This window comes from Cervus canadensis, chromosome 5 (assembly GCF_019320065.1).
Source record: "Cervus canadensis isolate Bull #8, Minnesota chromosome 5, ASM1932006v1, whole genome shotgun sequence".
Taxonomy (NCBI): domain Eukaryota; kingdom Metazoa; phylum Chordata; class Mammalia; order Artiodactyla; family Cervidae; genus Cervus; species Cervus canadensis.
Window position 1 is genome coordinate 25,810,561 of NC_057390.1, and position 14,738 is coordinate 25,825,298.

At 39.3% G+C, this 14,738-nt stretch overlaps 2 protein-coding genes across 6 annotated transcripts in view; one reads left to right on the top strand and one right to left on the bottom strand.

Moving 5' to 3' along the window:
* The window catches only part of PREPL (prolyl endopeptidase like), a 38,670-nt gene extending 37,356 nt beyond the window's left edge, over positions 1-1,314 (bottom strand). For 2 of the 4 annotated variants that reach the window (XM_043468459.1, XM_043468458.1), the window contains exon 1: positions 1,133-1,314. The gene's annotated coding sequence lies outside the window, so the exon portion shown is untranslated. The remainder of the gene's footprint in view (positions 1-1,132) is intronic. The other 2 variants (XM_043468460.1, XM_043468461.1) reach the window with 1 other exon arrangement.
* A 343-nt stretch (positions 1,315-1,657) lies between these two features.
* Positions 1,658-14,738, top strand: part of CAMKMT (calmodulin-lysine N-methyltransferase) — a 410,943-nt gene continuing 397,862 nt past the window's right edge. The window contains exon 1 of one of the 2 annotated variants that reach the window (XM_043468465.1): positions 1,658-1,895. In XM_043468465.1, coding sequence (XP_043324400.1) covers positions 1,758-1,895 — 138 coding nt within the window. In that variant the 5' untranslated portion in view covers positions 1,658-1,757. The remainder of the gene's footprint in view (positions 1,896-14,738) is intronic. The other variant, XM_043468464.1, reaches the window with a different exon arrangement.

Here is a 14,738-nt window from a genome sequence, read left to right on the forward strand (position 1 = left end):
ATGTTATGGAGAAACCTAAATGAACTTTTTGGCCAACCCAATATATGCAGGATGAACTGGAAAAGACTAATTACAGAATAAAGGTAAAGAAGGGATTAGTATTTATTGAGTGTTTGCTACATGCCAGATGCTGTTGTATTCTTGATCTAATTTAAACTTCATAGAAACCTGATAGAGTAGCTCTTATGTTGATCTTACAGGTGAGCGAACTGTGGCTTAGGGAGGTTTAAGCAACTACCCCAGGTCACCTCCACAGAAAGTGATAGAGGAATGTCTATCTGCAAATAAAAACAACTGGACTTTGATGTTAAAAAGGGAATTAGCTCTTTAGTTGCAAAAAACACTTCAGGATGCACACAAGAAATGTGATGCCATCTGTCTTCTGTTGGAAAGCCCTTTCTTTTTAACCTATCTAGCAAGGTAAGTAAGGCTAGTGAGTAGTTAAGTCAGAGAAACCCGGGTTCAGGTCTTCACTCCTGCACTTACTACCTGTGCTTAGTTTAGTCATGTGCAAAACAGAGATAATGACCCCACTAACTATGGAGTAGTTCCAAGAATGAAACAATAATTTATGTTTAACTCTTAATAAAGTGCCTGGAACACAGTAACCACTCGGTAACCGTTGGCTACTATTTTTGGGATAGGAAATATCTAGATATGTTGCACACTGTTGAATGTCATCATGAAAGTCTTCCACAAAATGTTTCTGGGTAGCAAAGGGAAAATACTGCGTCAGCTTTACCACAGCTCGGATCCGCTACGAAGCAGCAAAATAAAGGAGAGTTGAAATAGGGAATGAGCAGCCGATACCAGCAAAACCAAATAAATTAAATAAAGTGTGAGAAAATAAAAGGCTCCAAATTACTACATCCTTGCCGGCAGTCTCCATCCACCCATCTTCCACCCGCAGGGAGAAGACAGCAGGTTAAAGATGGGGGTAGGGCAGACACACGGGTGTTCCTGGGAGAACCTATTCGTTTTCCCTGTGCATCCGAGGCGAGAGAGCGGTACCATGTCACGCAGTTAAGTGACATCAGTCAAAAAGCTGGGACTACAGGACTGAGGGATGGCTGGATGGGGAGAGGAAGAGGTGAAGGGACGAGACCCCCGGCCTACGCCCCCCAATACGTACGCAAATTGAAAGTCAGCCTGGCTCTAGATAGCGAAACGAGTAAAGGCACGCCCAGAGGACCCGAAGCTCTCAGGAAGGAGTGCAGCTGTCACCTCGATCGCGTCCTGCCGAAGTCTGCGTTCTGCAGCTAGCAGAACCACTGCCTACCCAGTGTCGCCGAGAGCTAGTTTGCAGCACGTGTTCTACGTAACCCCCAACTAGCACGACCTCTAAGCAGATTCCACCATCTTTATTGTGGTCAGGAATGGATTTTTCTCCTTCTGAGATCATTAATGCTCAAAATACAAATCTTTTGCATCTTTGTTAGTCTTCAAAACTCGAGATGAAACAGGAGAGAGGAGAACAAAAAAGGGCAGGGTCGCGCTAGATTTGCCACAGTTCTCGCACCCGCTGGTCTGCCCTCACTCAAGATGGCCACCAGCAAAATGGTGCAGTGGCGACAGTCGCGCTGCCCTGGTTGCTAAGGGGACGCGACTACCGGAAATGCGGCAATCGGGGAGGGCTCGGGAGCTAGGGCAGTGGGAGGGAGGCCTGGCGTCACAGGTCCTGACTGGGAAGAAGTAGGCAGGTCCTGGCAGGGGAGAGCTGTGGCGGCGGGATCTCGGGTATAAGAGGTTCTAGCGGGATGGAATCTCAAGTCTCTGACGCCGCCGCCGGCCAAGCAGAGCAGACGGCAGGCGAGGGCCAGACAGACAGCGGCGCCGTTCGGGGACCCGCAGCCTCTGCGCCCTTGGGTGCCGCCCGGTGGAAGCTCCTGCGGCAGGTAAGGGAGAGCCTTCTTAATTCACTATTGCCTCTGGCCACTCCCCTCGCAAGCGATCGGTTTCTCTACCCTTGGAAGCTCGGGGAGTTCCCTCACAATTTTACCCGGAGCCGCCTGAGGAGCGCCCCCTTGGTTCACCTACGGGTCCCACCAAAAAGGGAGGCATCAGGTGGCATCGGTAGGGAGGGGGCAGCCAAAGCTGAGTCCTGGGAAACTTCCGATAGAAGTAGAAGATTCCTTCCTAGACATTAGTCTGCATCTGGGGGACTTTTCTTCTTGCCCGCCAGTAGGGGTGGTGGAACCGCCGCTCCGCAGCCCACACTGCTCTTTTCTGCTTCTGTTTTACTTTCTTCCCCTGGTTTCTTCTCCTTGCTTCTTAACTCCTAGCCTGTTTCTAGCCCCAAATCTGGCCCCTCTCTTGGTGATCAGCGTGGTTGACTTGTGTAGGGACTGTGACGTTGCACGTGTTGCTTGGGTCTCTTCGGTGGAGCTGAGAGCCAAGGGAGTTGTAAAAGCTGCCCCCGCCCACCCCTTCTCTTTCACGCAATAGTTACTTGTTTATCTTGTAGTTTGAAGTGATCAGTGAAATCCTTGGCGTCTCTGTGTGCTGTTTACCGGCGGTTATCTTTTAGCACTTTGAAGATGCCGCTGTTGCTGGTAACTTCAGTGGTGTGCCAGTTTGAAAGTTTTCTTATTTGACATCACTGACACTCTTTGCCAAAGTGCTTGAAGTGAAATCTGTTGTTGATACCTCAATGTTATACTTCTGCCTGGGGTTTCCTGCTGAAACCTTTATTCAGTAGGACACTTTGCATTTCTGATTTGTGTTTTGAGAAGAGTTTCTCAGCTACTGCCACTTATTAGTAGTTTCTCACTACTACCACTTTATTTGAGATTGTGTGTTTAGTATTTTGGAGGTTACTTTGTTTGTGGTTGTCTGGAGTCATCTTTTCATACTGGGGCCTTCCAGTGCTGTCATGAACACTCAAAGACCTTTTCTTTGCTGACACATTGACAGCCCTTGCAGAGCATTCAGGATCTGGTTTTGCTATTAATGTTATAAATGGTATTATAGGACAATAAAATGCATGACCTTATAGATCATTAATGTAGGAACTTTCTGTAGTGAAGTAAACAAAGCTGAATTGTCAAAATAGTAAATTAAGGCTTTAAATTGATCAGTCAAACCTTATTATGATGACAAGTGACTCTTAGTAAAAACTCTAGTTGACCATCATTTATATTCATTCTGAATTGCCATCTACTTTAGCATAAGTTTCAGCCACGGCTGCCATTTGAACTTCTCTCACGCTTTGAAATTTAATGTTTTGGTATATTTGTGCTCTCTGCTTAGAGTCTTTCTATCTTCTTCGCTACTTAATAAATGACTGTTCATCCTTCAGACCTCTGTGTCTATCTCTTCTTATGGGATACCTCTGCTGACTCCTCTGGGCTGAGCTAGACCCATAGGTGACTCTATGCGTAACCCCTTTTCACATTATTTTATGACCATTTGATTAGAATCCATCTTTCTCACGAGAATAGGAATTCTCCCTGGGGAAAGATGTTATTTTATTAACCTCCATTTCTGCACAGGGCCTGGGTGGTTAATTTTTAGTAGGTACTGTTATGTGTTGTGGAAAGCCTGAGAATGAGGACTATGTTTAAGTGGCCCACAGGACCTTATCCTCAGTGTATTGTATCAGTGAGCTATCGCTGAGTAACAAATAACCACACCATCAGATATTAATACGTACACATACTGTTGCATGCAACGCCATTACATACATCACATACTGTTGCATACAACAGTGAGCATTTATTCTGTTTGTGGGGCACCTGGGAGTTGACTGACAGGCTGCGATCAGCAGAGTGGCTCTAGGCTGCATGCTTGGTCCACACGCCTCTAATCCTGAGATCAGTTGGCTAACATGTTTTCATGGTGATGACAGAGGTATAAGAGAGCAAATGCAACCACTGAAACATATTAATATTTTAAATACTTACTAATATCCTGTTAGTCAAAATAAGAATCTTAGTCAAGGGGGCAGAGAAAATATGTTTTTTTTTCCCTTGGAGAGGGCAGGGGAGAAAGTGAATCCTTTTCTGTAATGACTGAATCTACCCTGTGTTTTAAACATTTGCAGGCTCTTAGTAAATATGTTTCAAGTGAACAGACCATTTGTATCTTGTGACCATCCAGAACTAGAAAACTGAGAAATCTGATCAATGCTAGAGATATGAATTCTTTTTCTCTTTCTTATGGGACATCTTCATTCATGACATCTGCTTGTGTCTCCTTTTTTCTCCTCACAATTCTGTTTCCTCTAGGGCTCCAGTGCTATCTCATAGCCCTCTACCTTAACTGTCCAATATTTTCTGTCTTTTATAATTAATATTTTTGGAGAGAAAATCTGGTTGACAGTTCATCATTTGATACCAGGTCACATGATAAATTGCTGACTGTTGAATCTAGTGCCCACTTGAATCAGATGAGGTCTGGAAGTCTGTGGATCAATATCAATAGAGGCTGTGGATATTGTTCATTTTTCTTCTTTGTTGAGTTTGACTACCTGATGGCAAAAATAGCTACTTCATCATCCACCCAGCTAGTGATCCAGAAGAAATAACCCTTTTCCCTAACACCCAAATCATTTCCTCCAAACAACTCTAATTGGCCAAGTTTGAACCAATTGCTGTTTCTAGGAGAATTGTGCACTTTGACCTGGGTCATCAGCCCACACTGTGGCAGGAAAATAACAATCCTGCCATTATTGCATAGAGTGAGGGAGGGGCATTTCCCAAGAGGAAGGGATGTAGAGCAGATGAAAAAGTAGCAGTGACCCTTACATGCTTATGCACATCTCACAACCACCTACAGAATGAATAATAGGACCTAGACATCTGAATACTTGGCTGAAGAATCCGATTAATGGAATATTTTATAGTACAATGTAAATTAAAGTAGGTAATATACATTTGAGACTGTCAATGCAGAAAGAGACAGGATGATTTCTAGAATAGAATGTAATACAATTTGATTTTAGTCCCAGATCTACCTATGATGATGAGCAACCTATTTGTACCTCATTTGTAAATGAGGGAGTGGGACTAGATTTCTTTAAGATCTCTTCCATTTCTGATTATTTTAAAGTGAAATTATTTTCCAGGGTTAGAAATAAATTGTCTATTTTCTAATCCTATTATGATTTCCTAACAAAGAATTTGATTTATTTTTAATGTTTAAAACATTTGTTTATTTTTAACATTTAAAAACAGCTTATGGGAACTTTCCTGGTGGTCCAGTGGCTAAGACTCCTTGCTCCTAATGCAGGGGACCTGGGTTTGATCCCCTGTTCAGGAAACTAGATCCCACATGCCACAACTGAGAGTTTGCATGCCGCAACTAAAAAGATTGCTCATGCTGAAACTAAAGATCCCACAAGCCACAGTGAAGACAGAAGATCCCAAGTGCTGCAACTAGGACCTGTTGCATCCAAATAAAGAAACAAATATTTTTAAAAAATAAAAATAGCTATGTACTGGGTAAGTATGCAAAAATGGGCATCCAACTGAGATCATCACAGTACATTTGTCAGAAAACTGATTTTTATGGTATCAAAGAGAGCAATCTAAAACAAAATATAAACAGTATTTATAGTATGAGCCATTTAAAACTTATTCATAGCTATATGTATATGCATAGATAGATGTTTAGCTGTGCTTTTCCTAAATGGTAGAATTTTGAGTGGGTTTTTACTCTTCTATATTTAAACTTCTTTTCCAGTGAAGCTGATTATTTTCAAACCATTTTTCATCTATTCTCAGATGTGTAGTTTTAATTATAACATCTTTGAAATTGGGATATGTCTTTTAGTTGATGGCATCCCAGTCAACAGGTAGCCTATTCTATGTAACATCAGAAGGAAGAAAAAAAAAATTGAATCTTATAATCAATGATGTATTGGATTTGATGAAATATAGTCAGGGAAAGAGAGACCTGTTTTTTTGAGAAAAAATTGAAGACCGTCGACTACCAGAAAAACAGTTCCATGTGAGTGACCAAAATCCTTCCCAGAACAAGATGCTAAACAATAGAAGTACTTACTACCTCATTGACTAATTGAGAAAGTTGGTTAAAAAGGTCAGTCATGAAAATGATAAATGAAAATGAAGCTACCATCCGAGTGTCAAATTGTCCTAATTATAATTAGTTCTCTAAGTGTATACAGCTGACTTCCCACAATGAAATTGGTAGTAAACTTTTAAGCAACTTAACTTCTCAAGCAAACTTACCTTTATCTTTCCAAAACATTCAACTTAACTTTTATGGAAGAAATATAAAAATAAAATGGAATAATGATTACTACTCCTCATAATTATTATTTCATTAGTTTTTGTAATGTTTAATGCATGACAATAGTAAGAACAGCTGGTGTAAAGAGCTTGTGAAAAAGGCCAATTAACTTGGCAGCGAACTCAATGGGGAGGGCAGGAGTAGCACCTTGGCACTATTGAGTTCACATGGCCCAGTCTGAGTATTTATTTAATAGAGGGGACGAAGAGGGTCCTCTAATTCAGAGTCAGTTACAAGAGATGCTGCTGTGTTTTGTGCCCTGTTTATGCCTCCCAATTCCTTGATAGAAAATGGCAGACACCAAGAAACCATGTCTTAGAAATGCTTGTGCCTATAGATCTTGCACTGAGAATTGTGGTTTAGATCCCTATGTAGGTGAGGAGTTGAGTGGTGGACTCTTCATTGGTTTTTATTGGCATCACTAGGGATCACTTTCTACAGCAGCAGCTGAGCAGGGTCATTCGTGCTCTTTCATTCCCCCCTCCTTTTTTTTCCTGACATTTTATACATCATTGTATTTATAAGGATTTTTCACATTGTTGAAGTTAAACTTACATTTCAATTAATTGTAGAACTTTATACTGCTATGTAGTCACAGATGACATGGATTTTTGTGTGCTCTGTGGAACATACTTTAACCTTAAGCATCTAAATTGTAATGCTCACCCCTGACCCCCGCAGTTCAAACCTTATTGACATATACATCAGTGACTGGAGGAGATTTTCTTTTTTTATGTTTCTGAGTTATTGATTAATAATTGGTTTTTATTGGATTCCTTAAGAATATTTAGGAATATGCTTTAGGTTCAAAATGGTGAACGGGAATGTTTTCTTGAGTTAGAAGTATGTAGCTTGTCAAGCTGAAAACAAAATATTCCACCAATAATTATTTTGAAAGAAATGGACTTGAAAAAGTTTATTTTTGGTTTAGCAAGCTGTCTCTAGAGGGCGGGCTTAGCTCCTGCGTGGCATGTGGAATTGTCCCAGACCGGAGATCAAACCTATGTCCCCAGCATTGACAGGCGGATTCTTAACCACTGGAACACCGGGGAAGTCCCTGAAAGAAATGAGCTTTTCACTGTGCAGCAAAGAAAATAAAAAGTTTAGAAGGCTCCAGGTGTGAAAGCATGTGTCTTTTTGCATTCTCTGAGCTGTAAAACTTATTAGACTATTAATCAGTAGTCTTCCTAAGAGTAAATATAACAATTTTCCAGAGGTTAAATACTTTAACCCCCATTCCTAAAATAATGCTGAATATTTTTATTTGGCTCATTTTTGTTTTTTAAATTAAGACCAGAAATCTATGATTTATTTTAATTCCTAAAAAGTTTTGAGTCCTAAAAATGATGCTTTTATATGAATTTTTCTAAGAGTAAAAAAATTCACCATTTAAAAGTTTCAGCTTTATTGAGATATAACTGACAAATCATATTGTAAACTATACAATGTGATGATTTGATATATGTATACATTGTGAAAGGATTCCCCACCCCCACCTCCAATGAGTTAACATATCCATCACATTTTTGCTTATTGTTGAAAACATTTTCATTCATTTCTTTTCTTGAAGCTTTCAAACAACTGAATGTTTTCACTTTGTCTACCTGGTTTTCATTGCCTTCTTGTTCCTTCTGAATTCTCTGTGACAAAGAGTGGCTATATTCATTTTTTGCCATTTTAAGAAGCTGCTCTCTATAGGTACTGTTTGACTTCACAATTCTAGCTCAGACCCCAAACTTTATTTATAAGGTATATAACCTTTTATATCTGAACTTTTGAGTATTTTCCTTCACCACCCCACCTCATAATTTCATTTGAATATTACTTAATTATTTACTTAAGGGGTTGGAAGGCAATATTCTAAAAGCGTAGCTGACAAGATTATACCTTGATGGGAAATTTAACTATCCTCTCAAGTCAAAGCTGCAGACATTTTTGATGACCTTGAAATAACTGAATCAGTAGTAATCTGATTTGATCTTCATTGTGTATGATTACCTTTACTGAGTAGTGTATAGATTATGTAAGTAAATGTTCCCTTTTATTTATTCTAAATATATTGACTGTTACTTTCATTGAGAATTACCTTGTCATATTGTAGATCATGGAATTTACTAAACTATAAAAGCCTCTTCCAATTTTATACATGTGTTGATTTAGTAACTTTTTACCTTAGTGATTTATAATGACATCACCTTGACATCAGAGTAATTTAATTAGTATAAAAAAGAATTTGATTTTTGGACATTAATTGGACAAGATCTATGACAATTTATAATATCTACATTTTGCATTTTATAACTTAATTTTTTTTTGAGAGTAAGCTTTGTTTAGTGATGTGTTTTTCTTCCTCATAATCATAGATGATAGATAACAATAAGACTATTTTTGGTAAAAACTTTTAAAACAATTTATCCTTTTATTTATAAAAAAATTTTTAAAAATGTATTTTATCTTTGGCTGTGCTTGGTCGTCACTGCTCTGCGGGCTTTTTCTTTAGTTGGGGAGACCAGGGGCTACTCTCTAGCTGCAGTGCGCAGGTTTCTCATTGTGGTGGCTTCGGTTGTCATGGAGCACTGGCTCTAGGGCGCACAGGCTTCAATAGTTGTGGCTCTCCAGCTCTACAACACAGCTCAATAGTTGGGACGTCGGGGCTTAGTTGCTCCGAGGCACGTGGGATCTTCCTGGTTTGGGGATCTAGCCCATGTCACCTGCATTGGCGGCAGATTCTTTACCACTGAGCTACCAGGGAAGCTCCATCCTTTTATTTTTAAAGGAAACTCTCAACCAAGTCAAAGAGAGGCAACTTTTCTGATGTTCCATTTAAAAAAATCAACCTTATCAACCTTCTATATAATATAAAAATTTTAATCCTATTTTTTCCCTCAAGGTATATTATTCGTATTGGTATGGTTTCTTGCTTGGTTCTGATCTCAGTTTGCCTTTATGTAGTCAGGGTTCCTTTTTAGATAAGAGAAACAGCTCTAGCTATTTTAAGCAGACAAGGGCTTTATAAAGGGAATTAAGTGCTCATAAAGTCTTTGGAGGAACTAAAGGAACCTACAAAAAGTGAGTCCCAGAGCAACACAAAAGCTGGCCTGCCAAGAGAAATGCTGACTCTACCAAAATGAAGAACTTGAGCCTCTTTCTGGGATCACTTCACATTGTGATCTCTGGTGATCAGGAAGCTGTTTCTGGAACTGTAGACTCCAGAAGTACACCTTGCCTGCTGTGTCTACCAGCAAAGGTTTGACACTTGTACGGCCTCTGGTGTGTGTGTGTGCACGCCCATGCTCCATTATTCATTCTTTCACTCTCCACTAAATTAGAGCGTGAGCTTTGGAACCTCTGCTAAAGCTGCTGAAGATCCAAATGTCTCTAGAACTGTTCTTACTAGCACACATTGCAGAAATGGATCTTTCTTCTTCCCATCTTTCTTTCTTTCAAATCTCATGTTAGTCCATCCGGTTAGCTAAACCAAAAGCACATGTGAAACGGACTTCTAGGGATTCTGGGAAATGTGATTTCTAGCTTTAGTATAGGAAGGTATCTTAAAGAAAGTGGTAATGTGATGTTTGGTGCCACACTACCACATTCTCCACAAGAAGAGGTGTTGAAAATTCAAGCTCTGTAGTCAGATAGCCTGAATTTGCTTCTTACTAGCTTTCTGACCTTGAGCAAATTACCATTCCTTTTCAGTAGTTTCCTCTGTCACATAATAGGTATCTATCCCATGGGGTTATTTGAGAATTTAATGAAGAGTGTGGCAAGACTTAAATTAATTCTTACTTAGATGTTTGGTGTCATTTGCTGGTGAACAATCTGGACTTAGAGTTTTCTTTGTGGTAAAATTTTTATTTATGCATTTTTTGTTATTATTTATGTATTTTATTTATGCATTTTATTTTTAAAATAGTTTAGGACTATTTAGACTTTCAGTTTCTGCTTGTGTCAATTTTGGTTAGTTGTATTTTTCTAGGAATTTGTCCATTTCATCTAAAATTTCAAACTTAGTCTTTATAATATTCCTTTGTGTTTTTTTAATGCCTGTAGGATCTACAGTGATCTCCTTATGTCATTGAAATTTATACCTTCTTTCTTTTTTCCTTAATAGCTTCATCAGGGGTTTATCAGTTTTATTAATCTCTTCAGAGAACCATCCCTTGATGTTGTTTATCCCCCCTGCTTTGTTTGTTTTCTGCTTTATTAACTTTTACTCTTTTCAGGAATTAATTTGTTCTTTTTCTAGTTTTTGCAATGGATACTTAGTTTACTGATTTTTAGCTTTTCCATACATTTCCCTCTAAGTATGGATTTAGCTGCATTTCATGTTTTGAAATGCATTTTTATTATTCAGTTCAAAATGCTTTCTAATTTCCATTGTGTGTTTTTTGATTCATAGATTATTTAGAAGTCTGTTGCTTAACTTTCAAGTATATTTAATTTTAGATATCTTTTCAGTTATATTTAATTTGTTTATGGCTATTAGAGTGCTTTATATATTAAAAACACTTTACAGGAAATGTCAGATATATGCAAAATTGGAAATAGTACTTTAAGAGCCATTCAGGTATCTAACAGTTCAGTTCAATCTCAGTCGTGTCTGACTCTTTGTGACCCCATGGACCGCAGCTCGCCAGGCCTCCCTGTCCATCACCAACTCCCAGAGTTTACTGAAACTCATGTCCATTGAGTCGGTGATGCCATCCAACCATCTCATCCTCTGTTATCCCAGTCTCCTCCCTCCTTCAATCTTTCCCAGCATCAGGGTCTTTTCAAATGCGTCAGTTCTTCACATCAGGTGCCCAAAGTATTGGAGTTTCAGGTTCAGCATCAGTCCTTCCAATGAGTATTCAGGACTGATCTCCTTTATAATGGACTGGTTGGATCTCCTTGCAGTCCAAGGGACTCTCAAGGGTCTTCTCCAACACCACAGTTCAAAAGCATCAATTCTTCGGTGCTCAGCTTTCTTTATAGTCCAACTGTTATGTCCATATATGACTACTGGAAAAACCATAGCTTTGACTAGGTGGACCTTTGTTGGTGAAGTAATGTCTCTGCATTTTAGTATGCTGTCTAGGTTGGTCATAACTTTTTTTCCAAGGAGCAAGTGTCTTGTCATTTCATGGCTGCAGTCACCATCTGCAGTGATTTTGGAGCAAAAAAAAAAAAAAGTCAGCTACTGTTTCCCCTGTCTCCCCATCTATTTGCCATGAAGGGATGGCACCGGATGCCATGATCTTAGTTTTTCGAATGTTGAGTTTTAAGCCAACTTTTTCACTCTCCTCTTTCACTTTCATCAAGAGGCTCTTTAGTTCTTCTTCACTTTCTGCCATAAGGGTGGTGTCATCTGCATATCTGAGGTTATTGGTATTTCTCCCAGAAATCTCGATTCCAGCTTGTGCTTCATCCAGCCTGGCATTTTGCCTCATGTACTCTGCATATAAGTTAAATAATCAAGGTGACAATATACAGCCTTGATGTACTCCTTTCCCAGTTTGGAACCAGTCTGTTGTTCCATGTCCAGTTCTAACTGTTGCTTCTTGACCTGCATACATATTTCTTAGGAGGCAGGTCAGGTGGTCTGGTATTTCTATCTCTTTAAGAATTTTCCACAGTTTGTTGTGATCCACACAGTCAAGGGCTTTGACATAGTCTAAAGCAGAAGTAGATGTTTTTTTGGAACTCTCTTGCATTTTCAGTGACCCATCGGATGTTGGCAATTTGATCTCTGGTTCCTCTGCCTTTTCTAAATCCAGCTTGAACATCTGGAAGTTCACAGTTCATGTACTATTGAAGCCTGGCTTGGAGAATTTTGAGCATTACTTTACTAGCGTGTGAGATGAGTGCAATTGTGCGGTAGTTTGAGCATTCTTTGGCATTGCCTTTCTTTGGGATTAGAATGAAAATTGACCTTTTCCAGTCCTGTGGCCACTGCTGAGGTTTCCAAATTTGCTGGCATATTGAGTGCAGCCCTTTCACAGCATCATCTTTTAGGATTTGAAATAGCTCAACTGGAATTCCATCATCTCCACTAGCTTTCTTTGTAGTGATGCTTTCTAAGGCCCATTTGACTTCGCATTCCAGGATGTCTGGCTCTAGGTGAGTGATCACACCATTGTGATTATCTGGGTCATGAAGATCTTTATTGTACAATTCTTCTGTGTATTCTTGCCACTTCTTCTTAAGTGGCATCTTTTGTTTCTATTAGGTCTATACCATTTCTGTCCTTTATTGAGCCCATCTTTGCATGAGATGTTCCCTTGGTATCTCTTATTTTCTTGAAGAGATCTCTAGTCTTTCCCATTCTATTGTTTTCTTCTGTTTCTTTGCATTGATTACTGAGGAAGGCTTCCATATGCTTCAACTATTTTTAACTCTGGACTACTTCGGTTCATTTCTAATCTCTCATTATGCAGCTCTCACCAGATTATTTTGAAGTGAATCTTCAGATAACTGAGATACCATTCTCAGATAACAACTGAGGTAACAGATAATCTCAGATAACATTTTTCTATAACTACTTCAGTATGTACCTATACAAGATAACATTAAAAAATAATTACAATGCCAAATCCTATGCAGAATAATTCCTTGATGATCTGGTCAGTTTTCAAATTTTCTCCATTGTCTCCTAATTTTTTTTACAGTTTAATTTTTTTGAAAATGGGATCCAAATTAAGTTCCAAATATTGTTCTTGTTGATATGTTTAAGTCTTTTTAATCTATTAATAAATATTCCCTTGGCATGTCTCTTTTCCAGCCCTTGCTGTTTATTTTAGAAGAAACTGGGTGTTGTGTAGAGTTTCCCATAATTTGAATTTTGCTAATTGCTCTTGATCAGTGTGTTCCTCTACCCCTGTATTTCCTACTTCCCATTAGAGATTTGATGAAACTCAGATTTGATATTTTTTGTTTTGTTTAGTTGGTCAAGATAATGGTGGTGTGAAATTTCCTCAGTAATCACAGGGCGTGTGGTCATTTCCTAATGATGATTACCTTGGTTCATGAATTCATGAGGGAGTTGAAAATGGTGATGTTCTGTTGTTCTTTCTTCATTTATTACTTGGGCTATTCATTTAAAGAGAAACTTCCCCTCTTCCATTTGGATACTCTCAGTTACAGTTTATATAGGAAAAACAGATAAATACTTGATTCTTTCTCTTCAATTACTAGTTTTCAAAATAAGTTGGTTTTTTGCATTCTTCAGTGGTCAGCAGTGAGGCATTTAAGAACTACCATTATGAACTAATGTGTTTCAGTTTAGTTACATTTATTATCTGTGTTAATATCCACAGTATCCCATCTTTGGCCACTGAGCCCTTTTCCTATTGTCTCTTGAATCCTTTTGATATAACTCTAATTCTGTAAGGCTCTCTTGTTTTCTTGTGTGCCTGACGTTCCAGGCTCATCTTGTAGAATTCCTGCCATTCTTCCTCAGCTTGCCTGCCTTATCTTAGCTCCTTGTATGTTTAGTCGCTCAGTCGTGTCTGACTCTGCAACCCCATGGACTATAGCCCGCTAGGCTCCTCTGTCCATGGGAATTCTCCAGGCAAGAAAGAATGCTGGAGTGGGTTGCCATGCTCTCCTCCAGTGGATCTTCCCAACGCAGGGATCGAACCCAGGTCTCCTGCATTGCAGGCAGATTCTTTACCATTTGAACCACCAGGGAAGCATCTTGGTTCCTTAACCAGATACTATTAAAACTCATGCCCTTGACAGTGAAAGCTGGGAGTCCCAGCCACTGGACCACTAGGGAATTCCCCTTACTTTGTTTTAATAAAAATTGTCATTTAGAGACAGCAGTATGTGCATTAAGTGATTTCATTGCTGCTAGTTTGGTCCAGTGGGTTGCCATTTCCATCTCCAGGAGATCTTCCCAACCCAGGGATTGAACCCAGGTCTCCCGCATTGTAGGCTTTACCACTTTACTGTCTGAGCTGCCAGGGAAGTCTCTTTCAGTGGTCAGATGTAGGTAATACATGTATAGTTTTAAAAAATAAAATACATCACTAATTTATATTATACTTCATTCAGATTCAGAGCTACAGTGTTTTTGCTTAACCTCATTAGTCTTAACAGCTGTATTGCCTTTCTCTCTTACTTAAGAACCCAGTTTTCAACGACACCAACAAATTACTTATTTGATGTTAAAACACACAAACACACACACCCCGGCTCAGAATAACATATTGCTCCTGTCTAGGTATACACACGTGCACACACGCACACACATGCTCAGAATAACATACCTGCTCCTGACTAGGTAGTATGCTTTGAAATTCAACTTTTACCCCCTAATTCTACAAACTGTTGAAGGTGCTGCTTGTCTTCTCAGACCTTTCTTTCGGGATTGAATGTCTCACAAGAAGAGTGGTTACAAAAGCCAGACTCTTCTCACTAGATTTACCTTGTTAGACATTAGACTGGTAGATCTTCAGTGTTGCCCTTGTGCTCCGATGCCTTTGAGTAGCGTTTTAAAATGT